The sequence below is a fragment of the Meleagris gallopavo genome, chromosome 8 (assembly GCF_905368555.1).
Source record: "Meleagris gallopavo chromosome 8, MGAL_WU_HG_1.1, whole genome shotgun sequence".
Taxonomy (NCBI): domain Eukaryota; kingdom Metazoa; phylum Chordata; class Aves; order Galliformes; family Phasianidae; genus Meleagris; species Meleagris gallopavo.
In genome coordinates, this window is record NC_139411.1 from 5195991 (window position 1) to 5215705 (window position 19715).

Here is a 19715-nt window from a genome sequence, read left to right on the forward strand (position 1 = left end):
TGGCCTGGGTTGGAAGGTACCTCCAGGATTGTGAATCTCCAACCTCCCTGCCACAGGCAGGGCCACCGACCTCCTCATTTAATACCAGACCAGGCTGCCCAGGGCCCCATCCAACCTGGCCTTGAACACCTCCAGGGACGGGGCATCCACAGCCTCTCTGGGCAGCTGTTCCAGCACCTCACCACTTTCATATTAAAGAACTTCCCCCTGACATCCAACCTAAATCTTCCCTCCCTCAGCTTAAAACCATTTCCCCTTGTCCTGCAGTTGTCAACCCTTTCAAAGAGTTGACTCCCCTCCTGTTTGTAGGCTCCCTTTAGGTACTGAAAGACTGCAATGAGGTCACCCCGCAGCCTTCTTTACTCCAGGCTGAACAAGCCCAGCTCCCTCAGCCTGTCTTCGTAGGGGAGATGCTCCAGTCCCCTGATCATCTTTGTGGCTCTCCTCTGGACCCTCTCCAACAGCTCTGTGTCTTTCTTGTACTGGGGGCTCCAGACCTGGACACAGTACTCCAGATGGGCCTCACAAGAGCAGAGTAGAGGGGGACAATCACCTCCCTGTCCCTGCTGGCCACCCTTCTTCTGATGGAGCCCAGGGTACCATTTGCTTTTCAAGCTGCAAGGGCACTCTGCTGGCTCATGTTAATTTTTTCATCCACCAGGACCCCCAGGTCCTTCTCCACAGGGCTGCTCTCAAGGACCGCTCCTTCCAGTCTGTATGGATGCCTGGGATTCCTCCAGCCCAAGTGCAAAACTTTGCACTTTGCCATGTTGAACCTCATTAGGTTCACCAGGGCCCAACTTTCAAGCCTGTGGAGGTCCCTCTGAATGGCATCCCTTCCTTCTACCGTGTCAACGGCACCACTCAGCTTGGTGTCTCAGCAAACTTGCTGAGGGCACATTCAATTCTGTCATTGTCAAAATTGATCAATTGTCAAAAATTGATGTCATTGATAAAGATGTTAAAAAGCACTGACATTTACCAACAGAATCCGTTTGAACACATACTGACATTCTATTTAAGAAAGCAATTCATGATATATACATATACATATATATATATATATGCTTAACTTAAAAAGAGAGCTACAAAGCATCTTTCCATGTCCAGGAATTATTTAGGAAAAGGAGTGTCCCAAAGGCCAGCCCAGCTGTGGCCAGTACGATGAGCCTCTCTAACTTATTATGTCTGTGAAAAGAAAGATGATTTGTTGGGTTTATCTCATCTGTTCACATCATAAGGTCAATTATGAAATCTGGCAGGTCACCTACATTCAAGCTTCTTGGGAATAATGCTGTAATGCTACTGACAATTTTTTCCAAGGAGCAGCACAGATGTGGTACTCTTACTGGGGGATTAATCTTTCCGAAAGCTTTCAAGGCTTTCTAGTAGTGTGAAAACTGGTATTTTAGAGACACAGCATCTACTTTTTTTTTTTTTCTTTTTTTCTTTTTTTTCTCCCTATCTTGGTTTTGAAAGCAGCTTGCTCAACAAAGCAGAGCAGCTCTTTCACCCTGATTTTGCCTTGGCAGTTTAGAAGGCAGCCTGCTGGTATAAGCAATCTCATCTGTTTCAAAGACTTTTCCTTTTGTTTTACCAAAGGAATAGAATAACAATTGATTATGAAGAATGCAAACAAGATGCCTCTTTTAGGCATATTTTGTGTAAACCATAAGATTTCATGTCAGGAAATTCATCCTAAAACAAGGGACTCTGCTCTCACTTCTGCTTTGCCCAGATCTCACTTCCCCCTGTGCATAACCATTGTTCTCCACTGTTGCTTAATATCCAGCAGGAAAAAAATATTAAATAGAAGCACACATGGAAAAAAAAAAAAAGAAAGAAAGAAAAAAAAAACCAACACACACAAAAAAAACCCACTGTGAAAAACAAACAAGCAATCAAACAAAACCAAGCAAAAATGCTTCCAGCCACTTCTGAGGTAGCTTAAAGCTGCCTCTCATGCCACAAGAGCTTTGCCCTTTTTGAGAATGTAATCACATGTTTAGATCCACTCTCCATTTTATTGCAAATCTTCCATCTGTTCTGTTAGGCGCCTGGATTCTCAGAAACAAAGAAACAGGGAGCAGAAAAACAAACAGGACAAAACATTACTCTTTGAGAAGGGCAGTAATTTTATTCTATTATATGTCTTAGGTCTGAAGTCTTCTCAAAAGCACATTAGTGTATATAATAATGGTCCTTAGTTTCCTTTCACAAATGTGAGTCAAATAATTAATTGGTCTTTGGACAACAAATAGAAAAAAGAAAGTACTGGTGTCTTTTCTGACCTGTAGCTCATATTGGGGGCTAAGTGCTGTCGAGACAGCTGGCTCTGCTTAATGGCAGTCAGACATCTAAATAAAGATTTGAACTTCTATGCCTCAGTTTCCACATGTAAAATGAGGAAACAGTATCAGCAAGAAGCTGGGGAAAGTACCAAGGAAAACACTGTACAAGAAGAAAACTGCAGCTTGGAACATAATTTCCCACTCTGAACCACTTTGAAAAAAAACAGAGTTGTGCAGCCCCAAGAAAGGTATTGTTTTCTCATATGACCTGGAATATTCGCAAGCAGTTCGGCTCAGAATCATCACAGTGTGGTTGTCTGGCAGCCCTCTAGATTAACATTCAACACTCTTAAACCAGCCTGATATCCCTCAGGTGAGTTGAGAGATCAGGATGTGTGGGGAGAGAGCATGACGGAAAGACAGACGGACAACAGAAGCTTCTGGATATTCAGGGGAATGTGAAGAGGCTTTAGATACAGTCTCTGGGGCTGCCTTTATTGGTTCACCCTCATAACAGGAGCGATCCTTGGTTAAATGAAAGAGAACAATTATGCAACCAATATAACAGGGATGACATTCCAAATAAGACACAGAGAGCAACAGTATTGTGCATGAAATATGGCGTGCACAACTAAAACCTGTAAGGTAGTACACACAGATCTCCAAGCAACTCCACACAGCAAGGAAACAATGCCATTTCAAGTTAGACTGGTGCCAGAGAGAACTCAGTGAGAAGGACTGTAAGCCTCAGGCTAGATCTGCCCACAATAATCTGCAGGTTTGACTCTGTGATGGATTGAAATGCAGTAACAGTGTTTATGCAACTAAATCTTGTTCTAATCCATTAGTTTATGTAACCTTTGCTCGTGGACATACTGACTCATAGGTCTCAGGAATCCAAAGAAAATCTTTAACTCTCTCCCATCCTTTGGCCCCCTAGTTGCCAAATACACAAACAGAATGTTCACAGAGCCCTCATTCATTCTCTCTGAGAAAAAAAGTAGGTTGGTAGGACAAAAAAAAAAAAAAAAAAAAAAAGTACCGGGTCCTAAAAAGCAATGTGCTTCTCTGTAAACACAATCCAAGTTTTATAATAAGTTGGATAACAGCAGGCAGGTGTCCTTCAGATTAGAATTTCCAAAGTCACGCTGTACCACCAGACCTCAGGCTGGAAAAGGAACAGAAACGGTTAGGTTGCCTCCTAGGAGAAGAAAGTATAAGCAGTGGGAGCAGGCAGTGTGCAACAGGCTGCAGCAAGCAGGTTCAGTCACTGCTAGCCTGCCCACATCTGCTTCTTTTGCCCCCCCCTCCCATTTATTTGGCTGGCCAAGCTCTAGCCTAGATTTTTTATTTGAATCAAAATGAACTCCCCCTCCCCCCTCCCCCCGCCCCCCCCCATCAATTGAAGTTATGTGAACTTCTGTGATGTTGCCCATGTGACTGATTTCTGATTTCAGTTCTAATAAAACAGGGGGTTCCGACACAGACCAGAGCCCACTGATATCTCACGGAATTACATGCATTTAGGGCCAAATACCATTGTATCAATGATACTTAGGAGATGTCATAACTTATTTTTGGTGCATACAATTTATTTGTACAGCACCACCCATTCTGTGAATGGTCTTCCTTATCTTTATTTCTGTGGCAAATGCAGTACAAGGACAGGCACAGAGTCGTTTCATACCGAGCCCCTTTATATACTACGATGCTTTCCCAGTGCATCCTGTGACCACACTGAATCCGTGTCAGAGCCAAAAGCTGGGTCAGTCACCCAGCACAGCCCTGTGCAGCCGTTTGCACATTGCAACCCAGCAGATGGAGTCAAAGAGCTGCAGGTGGCCCACAGCCTCCAGCAGCTTTGCAGAGGAGCGTCACTGAACTCCATACCATTAGGACTTAATTACATGAAAACTTTATCCTTTTTCCCCTCCAGTCAGGATCCTCCAGATCTCACTAATTTTGCTCAGATTTTGGGCACTGTTACCTTACCATTATTTTTAAATACAAATGTGTGGGATAGACTCTGAAAATCTGCCACTGCTATATACAGAAAGGTCACTGGGTGACTGCGCCTACAGAAACAACTACAGAAGCCATAGATCTTCAGATTTCAGTGTTTCATTCCAATTGTACAAGCTCCCCAAAAGAAAGATCAATTTTTGCTCACAGTTGTACATTTCCAGTGTACCCACTGGGGCTGCATTGCACACAGTGCAATTGCTATGCCATCATACGTGTAGGAAAGTATGAAAACAAAGATATGGCAAGGGGTTCATTTTGTATGTGTACACAAGTAACCGTGCAAGGCCTTGTCCCAGCTACACAATTTAGACTTCTATTACCAAGGCCAAGTGGTGTAAGAGCCAGAACAAGAAGGCAGACATTGCCTTTAAAAGCTCTAAAATCAAGCAACACAGAGCTCCCCAGCCACCTCCTCTGCAAGAAGCCCCTGTAGGCCTCATGCACAACATCTGTGAATTTGGAGCTTGTTATTAAATGCCTTTCTAGAGGAACATTTTGTACTGATTTTTATTTAGAACAGCAACAGCTGTTAACCTTCTCAACGCAAAAATATGCCATGCAAACACATTACAACAAAGCACACACCATCTCCAAAATTCTTACTGTAAAATAAGCGAATGCATTTAAACAGCATATATTCACTTTTTTTTTTTTCCTCTGTATGAAACAGAATGCAGAGAAGTCACCTTCAAAAAAGCTTTTTGTGATACTGCATTGCTTCACTTTCACACCAAAGCCCAACTTTGAGCAGGAGGATGAGCTATTCCTAATAGGATTAGGAATAACCAGTTGTTAAAGCACAGTAAGAGCAAGAGGAAAATACAAGGCAGAAAAAGAAACATTCTAAATTCCATAGAAGCCCTGACATGCAGACTATGTACATTTTTAGGCATACTGTAACGCAGCTGAAAAGATCTTTAAGAAGGCCCTTAGGAGACAGTGAATGCATTGTGCTCCTGGCTGTCGGGGACACAAATATATAGCAATAGAAGAGCATCAAAGCATGGAAAAATCTGTCTTGCACAGCACGCCCTGTTTTTCACATGCTCACAGGCACCTCTGAGCTGTTCTGCTTCAGAAAGAAGCTGATGGGACAGATAGACTCAGGTGGGAGGTTTGCACAAGTCCAATGAGAATTCTGCCCATCTCTCCATGGGGAACATCAAGTTTAGCTACAGATTCAGGGGGTTCACTGGGCCAAGATGAAACACCAGAGTTGGAACCCAAAGTGGGGTTCCTGTGTTAGGTTTCAGCTTCTCCATTTTCTCTGTCTGGTTGCCTTTCTCTTAGGTGCCTTTAGAGGCAGCACACGTGGCAGCTGGTGAAGATTTTCTCCTATTCCCCATTTTGGCCTTGACTGCCTCATACCTGCAGTTCTACTGCGAGCAGTTCTGGATCATGACCTGAGACATTCTGAGCGCTTCAAGGCAACAATTGCCAACAGCGAAGCTGAAAGAAAGCATTTCTGGGGGACTGGATCCCTTCTGGACGTCCCAGCTCTCTTTCTCTTTCACTCCCAACTTTTCTTTCGAAAGGAAACCAACAAATGGCTCCCAGAACAGATCCACCAGAGGATATTTTATGACAGACTAGATTTTTCATTTGCATCTTCCTTTATAAAATACTCACATATCCATAGCTCGCTAAAGCCAAGAACTAGAGGTCAGCTCAAGGCCAATAGCAGATTGTGGGAAGAAATTCTTATCTCCAGTACACAAGTGTGAATCTGGAGGAATTCCAGTTATTAAGCAATCTATAAAATAATGTTAACAATAACTATTATGTCAAAATGCTTTTGCGATGGTTAACTACCAGTAATTAAGGCTGGTGCACAATTTGGGAGACTGTGAATAAAATGTACTATAGAAATTCTAAGTCCTGATTAATTTTGCCATTCACCATTATACTTCTGTATACTGATGTAATCTATTTGCTGCAGCGAGGGTGGCTGTTAGAGCTCCCCACAGATTCGTGTCCTTTATGTCCCTGATTGAAACATTAGTCTGAATTAAATTAGCCACATATTAATTGGGAAAGAAAACCTACCTCTGTACAGAAGTCATTCTAGCTGAAGGTGCCACCAATGTGAAAGTCAAAACTCACAAGTGCAAGGAAGTGGTGGAGATGGCTGGAGAACTCAAATAGATTTCACTTAAAATGCCTGGATTTAAAGAAAAATAATAAAAGAAATCTTTTCATTGAAAGAAATCTGATCTAACGTTAAGAATGTTAATAAATTACAGCAGAGACCACATGTTAGAGGGAATCTAGCAACTGAACTATGCCAGCACTACTTAACAATCTGGTGCCTGTGATTCTACAGCAGCATCTTCTCTAAGTATTTCTCTATCCTCTGCCACGGGGTGTTCCTCCCACAAACAGCATTAAGTAATTCTATGCAATCCACCTCACTGGAAACTCAGTGGTGTAAAATACACTGAGCAAACATCCGAAAGCTATCCAACTGAAGTAGTAAGATATAAGATAAAGGCTGCAAACAGGTGCATTACTTAGGTTGGTGTCTCAGGAGCATGGCGACAACATCTTTTTAAAAAGAACATTTTAGAAAGCTGTTCTGCTATAGAATGCTCCTTAGACTGAATGTTCTGACATTTAACCACAATTCCTTAACAAATTATTATCCATTTCAAACTCTTCTGTTTTTCAGAAGTTTTAAGAGCAACATTACAGCAGCATACCTTTTCTACACATTTCCTCCATGATCACATCTGCGTTTTCCATCTCACTTTCAGCTGAGCTGAAGCTAGGAGGCATCTACAAGTTAGAAGAGAGCAGCTAGGAAAGCAGTATCTTCATTCCACTGCACTAAACAAGGCCAACCAACCTTCACTGAAGTAAAGAAAGCACCCTTATGCAAAGTGGTGTCAAACACACAGTAGAATCATGGACTATTTGGTACCTCCCCCATATCATGAGCTATACTATTCCCTGAGAATGACTATTTCCAAAAACACTGTATAAATAAGCAATCAGAGTTAATAACAAAAGAAACAGAAGAGAAAAATACGCAAGAAATAGCTGGGGGCCTGACTCGTTGTTCTCATAGCTAATACTACAAAAATCATTAAAAAAGGGAGAATTCAGCATCACTTACTCTGCATCCTAAATTAGGATGTGTCGGTGGTTATCCTGAAGAACAGCAAATGTGGTTTGTAGTTGCAAAATTTAAAACGGTGCTGCATAAATGCATACAATCATAGAATGGCTTAGGTTAAAGATGACCTTCAAGATCATCTAGTTCCAACCCCTGCCATGGGCAGGGTTGCTGACCACTTGATCAGGCTGCCCAGGGCCACCCACAACCACCATGGGCAGCAGTGCCAGTGTCTCACCATCCTCTGAGTAAAGAATTTCTTTCTAACATCTAATCATAATCTCTCCTCTTTTCATTTAAAGCCATTCCCTCTTGTCCTATCATGATCAGACAGCACAAAAAGTCGGTCCCCCTCCTGCTTATAAGCTGCCCTCAAGTGCTGGAAGGCCACACTGAGGTCTTCCTGCGGCCTTTTCTTCTCCAAGAGAAGCAAGCCCAGCTTCCTTCTTCAGCTTATCTTCACAGAAGAGGTGCTCCAGTCCTTGGAGCATCCTTGCTGTCCTCCTCTGGACCCACTCCAACGCCTCCTCATCCTTCTTGTGCTGGAGACCCCGGACCTGGACACAGTACTCAAGATGGGGCCCCACAAGGGCAGAGTAAAGGGGAACAGTCACCTCCAACTCCTTGCTGCAAAGCACACATTAAACTGAAGGTACAGATTCTTACTGCGTTTGCTAAGAGGCCAACACTGGCAGGCGGAAGGAGTTAGGATGAAGAAGTACTCCTGCACGACGTACAAGTGAATGTGTTAGTTAAGATCTGTCTGGTTGCAGTTATTATGCGTGTAAAAGATTAGACTATTAGCACCAAGGTGCTTTTTGTGGTCAGCCGGCCTCGGGGCGGGGCCGCCCGTTCTCAGGCCCCCGGGGGGGCGGCAGCTCCCGGCCAGCCGCGGGCGGGGCAGATGGAGGCGAGCTGCGAGAGGAGCCCAAGCACTCATGCCTGGTAAGTAAGGGCTGGGAGCGGTGTCGGGGGTCAGGGGGAGGCGGGAGATAGGAAAGCGGCCCACAGCTGCCGAGGAGATGGCAACGAGAGCAGCGGGGCTGCCCCCAAGCACCTGAGCAAATGGGTCAATCCAGCATTCGGCTTAAGCTCTGCCTGTGTTAATAGCTGAAATGTTGATAAACCTGAGTGTTTATATGGGGATTAAAAGTTGTGATGCAGAAGTGCCTGGCCACCGCCCCAAACGGCTTACAGAGGAGTTTGAGTAAAGCTTATTAAAAACAGATGCTAGACAAAAAGGGGCCCAGACCCAAAGAGGCACAAGGTACACACCAGTGTTTCTCTGTGTTGTGATAAAGGCTGTCAGCACATAGTTCTTTACAGAGAGAGCGGTGAGGTGCTGGAACAGCTGCCCAGAGAGGCTGTGGATGCCCCATCCATCCTTGGAGGTGTTCGAGGCCAGGTTGGATGGGGCCGTGGGCAGCCTGGTCTGGTATTAAATGGGGGGGGTTGGTGGCCCTGCCTGTGGCAGGGGGGTTGGAGATTCACGATCCTTGAGGTCCCTTCCAACCCTGGCCATTCTGTGACTCTGTCAGCACCCCAAGCAGCATACACACGTCCCCACTGCGAAGTGTAGTGCCAGCAGGTTGGCTCCACGGCTGCTGTCACGATCCTATGCCACAGCACAACACAATACATCAATTGCTCACAGTGGCAGGTAGATGTTCTAGAAAATACATATTTCGTCCTGGCACACAATGGATTCAACTTATTTCAGTGGTTGGCTTTGTAAGCAGTGCTACATTGTGCCCTAAACCACTGGTTCTGTTTCTGATCTGATCAGATAAGATGAACTAACTAAAGAAAATGAGCCAAATGCTCCTTACCCTCATTAAATCCCAGGTAGTTTTGCTGAAATGAGTGCAATAACTAAACCAGCAGAACTGGACACACTGGCAGAGAATGTCTCAGAAATACTTATTTTGCACTGAACAAATTCATGACATCAAACTTATGAAAGAAGAAATGATGAACTGATGCTTTTACTCAAAATCAGGACACAGCTGCTGTACTTTGCTGCATCACAGCACAACTCAGCTTTCTGTTCTTAATGACAGATGTGATAGGAGAACACAGGACTGCTGCTGGACGCATTAAGGACTGGGGATTGGAGACGACACACATTAAACAGAGCCCAGCTGAGCTCGCTGAAATATTAACATCTGAAAGGTAGACCAGACAGCTGAACCACCAGCCATCAGTATTTGTATTTTTGATACAACACCTCTATGAAGCAAATCACTCATTTCTATTTACCTTCACTGGCTTTAAATTAAAGCACTTTTCTGCATCAGGCCTTCTAAGCTATAGATCTATTGGCTGCCTGTCTGAAGACACACTTGAGCATGCCCTATGAACACACACACTGGAACAGGTTGCCCAAGGAGGCTGTGGATGCCCCATCCCTGGAGGCATTCAAGGCCAGGCTGGATGTGGCTCTGGGCAGCCTGGGCTGCTGGTTGGCGACCCTGAAGATAGCGGGGGGTTGAAACTAGATGGTCATTGTGGTCCTTTTCAACCCAGACCATTCTGTGATTCTATGATTTCTGTGCTCAGGGCTGAATTTGTTAGATATTTCCTCATACTGTGCATTTTTATAAGGGAAAACCGAGCTACTAGTGTAGCACAACCAGATTTGTCCTCATGTTAATATTAACCCACATCAAACGGGCACTCATTTCATGTTCCACAGAGTAAGTACTGCACTAATAAGCCTGGCTAAATACCAAAGTGTATCCAGCCTGGAAGAAGGCACAGCAAAGTGCTCACTGCTGTAGAATAGGCAGGAACAGGGAGGCTGCTCCATGGGCCTGGATACACAGCTGACAAGAGGGCTCACAGGCAACCAATGCCTGCAGAGAGCTAAGGGAACACACCTGGGGGGGAGCTGAGAAAAAAAGAAGAAAAAAAAAAGCCGGCTCTTGTGATTGTACCAAAGGCAGGAAAATGAGATAGGATGGGAAAAAGGCCTTGGTGGCACTGTGGCCAGGTTAATTTTACAGCAGAGTGTTTACATAAGTGTTCTGTAGCCCAAGGACATTCCATATCACCCATTGCAACATGGTAACAAAGAAAAGATCAGCAATACATTTATTTGCAGCTTGCTTCCTATACTACGAGTTTTGAAGTTGTTACTCCAAACTGCTACCACGAGTGACTGAATACCTTGTGCTTATGTTGTGTTTATTTCTACTGCTATGCCATGTGACTAATTGCAAGGTATGTGCCAAGCACAGACAGAAAAACTAAAGCATAAATACTTACACCACTACCAGATGAGTCGTATCTATACAGGTTATGGGTGCTTTATGGCTATCTTTATACAGTTCAGAGACTGAGAAAAGAAGCACGGATAAAAAGGGTGCAACAGGAATAGTTAGAAAAGAGATGAAAAAGCAGGAACCTTTAATCAGAGAGGTGCTGAAAACAGTTTGAGTTAATGCCTTGGTGCTAATGAATATATGGAATAGCAGCAGCCATCTTCTTACCTTGGGAAGACTGCCCAGAAAGAAAGGCAGCCCAGGTGCTGCTGTGCTCCAGGACACTGGGATCCAATCAGGAAGAGTCCCTACCTATTGGAAGTAGTGCAGGAAGGCCATGTGAAATTGCAGTCAGTTCTCCAATTCTTCTGAGCCTTACTTATTGCTGGATGTTACAGACCCCTCCTGAGGAGGCTGCATCTCAGCAGACTACCTCAGCTTGCCCACACAGTATCAGAATTGTATGAGATAGCGGATAATGTGGGGTAGATTTTAATCAAGCTCTTCTATCTAGATGTCAGTATAGTACATGACACTCATTAAAGACTCAGATAAAGGAGGGAAGCATAATTATGAATTTCTGGATTTCCATTTTTGTTCCCAAAAAGCAAAATTCGTAGCCTACCCACATTATTTCTTACATTAACTCTGGTCAGGAACCTCTCCCATTCAGAACATTTAACCATGAGCTAGAAAGCACTCCAGCCTAAGCCTCACAATCCTTAGGTCAGACACGGACAAGCCTGACCCAGTTGGTTGCCTTCTGGTATTTGAAAAGGAAATGACTCACTGGTGGCAGCCAACGTTCAAGGCAGGTTCAGATCTCACTCTCAACCACCAGTCTGCACCCTAAAACCGGAGAAGAGAAAGTCAGTGTAAGTTGTGAGAGAACACCAGGGCTCTGTCGCAGCGATTCCAGAGGAGACCCTGAGAGCCAAGCTCAGTCACTGCACAGTACTCAGCTGATCCGAATTCATCTCCCATCAGTATAGAGAAAAAGAGAATTCTGCAGTTCGGGCTCACTGTCAGAGAGGATCAATTCTTCGCTGAGACCTAGCCATGTGTCAGTGCACAGCTCAGAGCTGGGCCAAGGCAAGCTGGTGTAAATTGCAGTGCAGAAGTTGTCTCTACGGCATTTTACTCTAGGATATTCAGCAAACGTAAGACAATGAACTGAAGTTCGCTATCAACTGTCTGCTCTTGGCCTAAAAAGAAATCTTCGCAACGCAATTCCTTATATTCCTGTTAATTAATTTCTTAAGTTTCCGGTTTCATTGGAAAAAAATATAGGAAAACCCACGTAATGCAAGATTTGATTTTATCTGAAATAATCAGGATTCCGGAGACAGTGTGTACTGGATACTTAAGTTTGCCTTTACCAATCAGGAAACATGAAAAACATCCTGACCTTTGCTTTGTTCATTGTGCCAGGACTAGTCTCACAGATGAAGAATTGGTATACCAAAACAAACTAAAGTAGTAGTACCTCCTGTATGTAAGTGCTCCTGGGTTTTCTTTTTCTTCTGTTACAAAAGCTCCAGCACTTCTGCCATGCTAAGGTAAGTGCTTATGTTACAGGAAAATAAGGATACGTAAGGACTAGGGCTTGGGTTGTTCTTCCCCCATCTGTCGACTCTTACACTGCAGTCATTGTTAACATACCTGAACACTTCCTTTCGCTGCTGATGACACACATCTTCAGGAGTTATATTGCAATACAGCCAAAGACAAAAGAGTGCACTTGAGCAGAACGTTTTAGAATGTTTTTAAAATGTAAAGGAAAATGTTACTTTTAATTTTCCCATCTCCCTCCAAAAGGTGCATAACTTTGATCCTGCTGTCATGTTTTGTGTGCTTCTGTTTGTACAGAACAAGTAGTTACTGTTGCTGGAAGTGTAATAGTGGGGATCCTTTTATTTGTTCTCATTGGAATAACTGCATACTTGCTCTGGAAGAAGTTTTGCCTTATTTATTCTTATGAAGAGTTCCCTAATCCCGTCAAAACAACACCTGTGAATGCCATTTTGCAAGATCAGTCATCTTCTGAAATTCAACCAAAAAGCACAAGGTATATAATTTTTTTTTAAAGTAGACACTTTAACCTGGCAAAATTCAAATCAGCTATGATCTGATTAAATATATATGTTCTGCTTTGTTTTCTTCTAAAACTATGAATGCAATGATTATTTGTAATTTATGTAAAAAGTAGTATAGATGAGCTTTATTGCTGTATGGATAGCTTTATCTGTTACGTAGACAAATACGGCCCAGGTGTCCGTGTTGTACCTGGTAGTTTCAAACATAGAATACAGAATCTTAGCATTAGGACTTCAGTTCTGAAAGGAAACTCTCTTAGTTCTTACCAAGGGCTTTGAAGCTCTAAAACAAGCTGCAGTTAGTTCTTCATTTTCTTTGGAAGATTAATTGTAAAAGAGAAGAAAGGGGTGAAGGATCTGTGAAGACATCAGATCCGAGGTCCCTTGCTGGACCTCCAGGCATTACACGGATATTTACAAACAAGGATATTTACTTTTTCCACCTGTGACTCTCTGTATTTATTTATTTATTTTCATCTAAGATAAGTAACCATATCACTGTTATTACCAAGTTTGATTTCTGTATTTAAACTAGAAGAATCAGTAGCTGTTGATGTCTTGAGCAGATCCAAAAGCGTTCCGTTTATAATTCCACCAACACTGCATGGGCGAGACTGGATTAACCTGACAAATGAAGAACAAATTCAGGAAGACAGTAACTCCTGCATGACTCCCCAGTCTGGGCCACGGTCGTCATTTCATTCTTTGGGTATGAATTTCAAAAATACAGCTCTTGGAAGGGCAGCTTGATTATGAAACATGTTCATTGAAGGCACATCAGACATTGCATTGCACAGTACAAGCCTACAACTACTCCCAGATTTGAGGGAAAAGTAATTCAGATCCGAATATTATGCAAAGATGGATAAATGTGGTTTCCTTAGAACAGCAATGGTTACAATAGTGCCCACAACAGTCTTGAAACTAACATGTTGATGCTTTTTATTTTGTGAAGCTGGAGCTTACATTGTAGGGACCATTAACCCAGAGCTGTACAAGTTTCCAGAAGACAAGAGTGAGACCGACTTTCCTGACGGCAACATCGGCCGTCTCTGGTTCTCTATAGAATATAAGGAAGCATCAGAAACGCTCCTCATCTCCTTGATAAAAGCCAGAAAGCTGCAGCCTCCCACTGACTCCTGCAGTCCGTTTGTGAAAATCTACTTGCTGCCTGATGAAAGACGCTACTTGCAGTCTAAAATAAAGCGTAAAACCCTTAATCCGCAGTTTGATGAACACTTTGTTTTCCAGGTACCTGTACTTTTGATGAAGCAGATTTTTGTTTCCAAATCTTGTCTTACTGAACTAAAGCACATTTTGTGGAAATGAATTTTCTACATACTTCTACCAAGACACAAGTGTTTTCACTGGAGGTGCAATTTATTACTAGGCCTTCTGGAGATTCCAGGCTACCTACCCAAGTCTGTGGCTCCAGAACCAGCCTTACTTGTGGTCTATACCCAAGTGAAGGATTCCAGAATTTGTCCTGTGAAGGATAACCCCAGTATGAACTGTGGTTGAGCATTGCAGCCCAGCAGCTCTAGATGTCCAATGAATACCTATATTGAGGTTTTTATAGCTTTTAATTTCTTTACAGTGAAAACAGACTAGAAATTAGAACCCATGAGGTGTCTGGAACAGTATTTGTATAATGCTGTAGAACTAGAAGCTTGGCTTCTGCAGCAAGCAGCTTTGCGCAGGTGTCATTGAATTATTAATGTTGGAAAAAAGCTTCAAGATAATCTACTCCAACTGTCAACCCATCACCACTATACACACTAAACCATGCCCCTCACAGAACAAGCATTAAAACCAAGGAAATTTAAGTTTCGGACAACTAAAAGTGTTCACAGACTTCTAAACATTTGTCTCTAGAAGTGAATTTATCATAGCACTAGATGTTCATGGGTTGAAAAACTGCTAGTTCTGCATTTTTAACAAATCAACTGCTTTACCTTGGATCTTCAGATTCCTTCATAGTTAAAATTTTGGGCAAATTTAGAGTGCTGACTTGAAATAACCAAAGAAAATCTCCACCTACTTTTGTCACTCTTTGTGAAATTCCTCTTCTGAAGCTATGCTTGCATGGAAAAGTCTCAGATAGCTTAACTATTATTTTCCTCCTTTTCCTGTACAGGTTTCCAGTAAAACATTGCTTCAGAGGACTCTGAAGTTTTTGGTTTATCATGTTGATAAGCAGAAGCACCACCACCTCCTAGGCCAAGTCATCTTCCCACTGAAAAATGAAACCTTAACTGATGACAGCAAAGTAGTCGTATGGAGAGATCTGGAGAAAGAAAACCTCGAGGTAGGTACGCACCAGGCTGCTTGGCATTGTTCAATTTCTCTTCTCTTGCAAGTATTGGAAGGGTACGGTAAGATAGAAATGTGTTGTACTGAATACATCAGATGCTGCAGTTTGCTAACTATTTGGATTTCAAGTTCCTCTCTTATGAACCTGCAGCCCAAAAGCAGCTGTACAGGCATTATCCAATTGTTCAGAGTCACACGAGAAAGTACTTAATGTTATTTCCTTCTGTTTTGAAATTGTGAGAGCAGAAAGTTCAAGAGGAAGGAAGATTCAGGAAGGCTGATTAACCGGTGTTATCAAATGTCACAACAGCGTAAAAAAAGCCATTGCTATTCACTGCCTTGGTGTAGCAGAAAGCACTAGCATGAAGAAACAGCTCCCTCCTCCGATTCATTTGTGTGACAAGTTTTTCAGACATTTGATGAATGCTATTTCGCTTTCCAAGACTCCCTCAGAGAACGGCGATATCCAGTTCTCCCTCAGCTACAACGACTACCTGAGTCGTCTTACTGTGGTGGTTCTGAGGGCAAGGGGATTAAAGCTCCAGGATGAGAGCCGTGCTGCCAGTAAGTGTCACTTCCTCTTTGCTACCAGCTCCCGAATTCCTGCTCCAATTTGTTCCTTCCTCATTAGTCCACCCAGCTTTATGCTGAGTGACTCTCAATAGAACGAATAAACAGAGCCGTTTGAATGAAAACAAACCGTATTTTGTTACTGAGGTAATTAGATTTTGATAAGTTGGTTCTGCTGTGTTTTGGCTTTGGTTCTTAATAGTTTGAACACAGTGAGAATCATTGCTTTGCTGCACTCCAGTGCAGAATTAACAGCTGCCCCAGGGAAAAGACCTGAGGCAAATGACAAAAGGTTAAGGGCTGCAGAACAACTGCTTGCACTGAACAGCTATCCCAGGGGGAACTGAACTTGGAGGAAACTCCCAATTTAGGATGGCCTGGCTGTTGTTTCAAGGACCATGGCATAGAATCACAATGGTTAGCCCTTCCTGCACTGCTTTTTGTTTTTTGTTTTTTTCTCTGGGACATCCTACTGAAGTGCCCTTTGGCCTCAGATGTTGAAAACAAATTTTGTTGTGCCCAGAACTTTAGTGATTTAGTGAAGGGCTCTGAAACTAAACAATGTAAGTGCAAAATAGTATCTAGCAGCTAAAGGATGTTTAGTTCTCTCTGTACAGACAAATCACAAACCATAAGGTTTCTTGTGAACAAGCTGTTACCAGCATGTTTGACTTCAGAGATAACCTCTAAATAAGTTTATAGATTCTCTAGCAAATCCTACAGAAACAGGAATGAGAAGCTCTTGACAGGGCTCTAATCTTCGATAGAAAATGCATAGCGTAAGACCATAGGAAGAAATTTATTTTTAAATTCAGGTGAATTAAGTGTGTTTTTAAGAAGTAGTGAAGTAATTAAAAGCTAGATATTGTGTGGAACAATTTACATAGTTACACTTTTCCATATATAGCACTCAGGTAATATCCTGCAGACTCTTAATAGTAGTGAGAGCCTTGTGGATCTGTGGAAATAACCAGGAGACACGAGGAGCCTGCCAACATTGGTTCAGTCCTGACATTTCTGATTGTTTTTGTTACACAGACGAACCTTAATGAACTGAATAGCAGGGCGTAGTAAACACAGTATCACAACTGAGGTAATTTTAGTCTGCTCTGAATCTCCCTGTCAAAGATTGAGTAAGATCACAATACAGTACAGGTCCCCTACAGAAAGCATAAAAGTATTTTGTTGTCACCCTGTCCACCCTATCACCATTTTTGTGACTTCCAAGACGACAAAGCAGAGACCATTTAAAATTGTTCTCCTCTTTTCTACAGATTTTCTACAAAATTCCTCATATCACGACCAGAAGTCATCGATAGTACCTTTTCAATATTCACTGAATAGGAGAATTAGTTCCCCCCAAACAGATACAGTTCTATCAGAAATCAGATATCAGTTCTATCTATCCAAGTATAGCCTACAGGGCCACCCTTGTGTTAGATCAACTGTGACCACTTACATGAAAATAAAGGTTTGTTTATCAGTAGTTTAAAGAAAAAAACATCAGATGGAAGGAGGGTACAGGAATGTAGGATCAAGGATGACGGGTAAGAACCTGACTGCTCTTTTCAACAGTTCTTGCGTTGGAAAGGGCAGGGTGAAGCTGCACCCTCTGTGTACTCTCTGCTTAATGTTACACATTACCATACTGCCATATACATTTCAATCATTTATGATGGAGTTTTATACTTGGCATTCACTCCTGAAAGTAAAAAATTGCTCAAGCCTTCCTAACTGCCTCTGATATCTATTCCTTTCTCCCCCTACAAGGTGTCTATGTCAAGGTCTCATTAATGAACCATAATAAGTTAGTCAGAAGTAAAAAGACAGCAGCTGTTCTGGGATCTCCCAATCCAGAGTATAACGAATCCTTCAGTTTCAAGGCAAATCAGACAGAGCTGGATGCAGCAAGCCTGAGTCTATCTGTGCTCCAGAACACTGAACAAAGTAAGCTACATATTACAGTTGTCAAATCTCTTATTACATTGCAGAGAGGATTAAACCTGGAAGGGACTCAAAATCATCAACTTTTAATCATATAATATCAAAAAGCTTTGGAGTGTTATTTGCTCTCTTTAAAAAGGAGAACAACTTATTTGCAGTAAGTGTATGTCTCTTTCAGAAGAGAAAAATTTAGCAAAAGGCAACTGTAGGCTAGTCACTATCAGAACACAAACTGCTGTATTTTTGTTTCATTCTGGTATTCTAAGGAAACAAGCTTATACAACTATCATTTGTGAATGCTTATGCATATAAATCCCCATCTCCAAAATTTTGAAGCCATTTACAATATTTGGAAGATGAGCAGTAATTTTAATTATCACAGCAGTTCAGGCAGTGGGATACAAGAAAGATTACAAACATTTCCCCTGCCTAGCGGAAAGTCTAATGCTTGAGGACACCTTTTAATAATTATCAGAGAATCCATTAAAGAGTTCTGCTTAGAGAAGCAAATCAGAATTCAGTGTTTCTACTGCTCACAATGCAAAATCCTCCCTTGTGCCAATCTGATCTCAGTAATTTAACATTAATACTCTTTTTTGGATTCATACTGATCTAAAAAGAAAATAATAATAATTGAGATGAGTTTATGGGTAGGTGGTTTGACTTGGAGGATTGACAAGGATTAGGATCGGTGTTTGAGTCTTTCATCATTTTTTACTTGCAGATGATGAAATGCCTTACAAAAATCCTGAAATTATCTTCCCCATCCGAGGCTACATAGTTAAAAAGAAACAATCAGCTTAATCCCAGAGCAGAAAGTTAGCTGGTGGCAGAACATGAAATGGAACCCGTGTATTGACTCCCACCTGATGTCTCAGTAGCTAGATCTGTTATTTCCCAAGGTAGAGTATCATACAACTCCTGCTGAGCTTGTCAGTGCCTTAAACTAGGGCACACTTGAACAGTACACTTGGGTAGAGGATCTAGACAGACAGAACTGTGTGCCTTAATCTCATTGTAATTTAGAGCATAGGCAACATGGTCTGAACTGACCAAATAGCCACTTTCAGTATTAGGAAGCACATAAAACTAGGGAACTCTCCAGTGTAGATCCAGTGGAGATTCCTTGGCAAAAAGAAATGTATTTAAACATAGTTTTCAGAACATGAATTTCTTAGAGAAATAAAGGTTAATATTCTAATGTATATTCCAGATAAGCACTCATGGGTGTTAATTACTAACTGCTTTTCTTTCCCCTCAGAATCACATGTGCTGGGGCGTGTTGTAGTTGGGCCATACATGTACAGCCGAGGCAAAGAACTAGAACACTGGAATGAAATGATCAGCAAGCCTAAGGAGCTGGTTAAACAGTGGCATGCTCTCTGCTACAGCACTTAAACAGCATTAGTCTATGGACAAAAAACAAATGGAGAAGCTCTCATTGCCTTTTAAAACCTAATGATAAAGGATATAAAATCTTTGAACAGTTAACACTCCTACGCAGGCAGGAATAAAAGTATATTCTTTCTTTCTCCAAACACAATCAGAAGACTTGGTCCTTGGCAGTCTGGAACCCAACCCCAACCTGTCCTTGTACGTCTCCTCAGATATCTCTCTGCTGGAAACAGAGCACAGATTAAGGTTTGACCTACTATGGACATTCTTACATGGAAAACTCAGTCAATTGGTGGAAGCCCTTAGAATTTATGTTTGTTTTAGTGGTAGTTTCCTGCACTAATTAAATTACTGTTCTGCAACGTAATTCAAAGCAATTACTTTCTCTCAAAATAAATACAATTCTTCTCTTCCTGACTGTTCACTAGGGTCCTGACCTTCACACCTTTTACACCCTACAGTCATAAACCAGATAGGCTACTGCAGAAAAGCATTTTGTACAATTATGTTTCAAGAGGACCATAATTTCTATAAAGTCAACTTCCTTTCAAACAAGATACTATGTTAATTCAATATTAAAAAACCTTTCAATTTCTCAACATCTACAGGAAAATACAACCAATGAAAATATACCTGAGAGGAACTGTTAAAATAGAATACTCCTCTTCACCTGATCACTCATCTGAAACATTAAATGGTATTC

General features: G+C 42.1%; 1 protein-coding gene and 1 non-coding gene across 6 annotated transcripts; one reads left to right on the plus strand and one right to left on the minus strand.

Annotated features, from left to right (window-relative positions):
• Positions 1–1297: 1297 nt before the first annotated feature.
• LOC100543721 (uncharacterized) lies at positions 1298–8269 on the minus strand. Its single transcript, XR_004160453.2, has 4 exons — positions 7432–8269; positions 7016–7091; positions 6363–6477; positions 1298–3459 (listed from the first exon to the last, which is right to left on the minus strand). It is a non-coding gene; the product is annotated as an uncharacterized LOC100543721 (transcript).
• On the plus strand, positions 8227–19424 carry SYT15 (synaptotagmin 15). Of its 5 annotated transcripts, XM_010714175.4 has the most exons (9): positions 8279–8376; positions 9492–9603; positions 12564–12762; positions 13326–13499; positions 13746–14041; positions 14928–15098; positions 15547–15667; positions 17444–17620; positions 18879–19424. In XM_010714175.4, the coding sequence occupies exons 3-9, from the start codon at positions 12711–12713 to the stop codon at positions 19013–19015; spliced, it is 1128 nt and encodes a 375-aa protein (XP_010712477.2). In that variant the 5' UTR covers positions 8279–8376; positions 9492–9603; positions 12564–12710; the 3' UTR covers positions 19016–19424. The 5 variants fall into 5 exon arrangements, with proteins under 5 accessions (XP_010712475.2, XP_010712476.2, XP_010712479.2 ...); XM_010714173.4 differs by lacking the exon at positions 9492–9603 and having other exon boundaries at positions 8227–8376; positions 13357–13499; XM_085230103.1 differs by lacking the exons at positions 8279–8376; positions 9492–9603 and adding an exon at positions 9611–12253.
• Positions 19425–19715: the final 291 nt, after the last annotated feature.

Bases quoted from the DNA above. Each gene is read 5' to 3' on its own strand.
- SYT15 (XM_010714173.4), top strand. The intron at 15,099-15,546 runs GTAGGTACGCAC...TCGCTTTCCAAG, and splicing joins TGGAGAAAGAAAACCTCGAG to ACTCCCTCAGAGAACGGCGA. The intron at 17,621-18,878 runs GTAAGCTACATA...CTTTCCCCTCAG, and splicing joins GCTCCAGAACACTGAACAAA to AATCACATGTGCTGGGGCGT.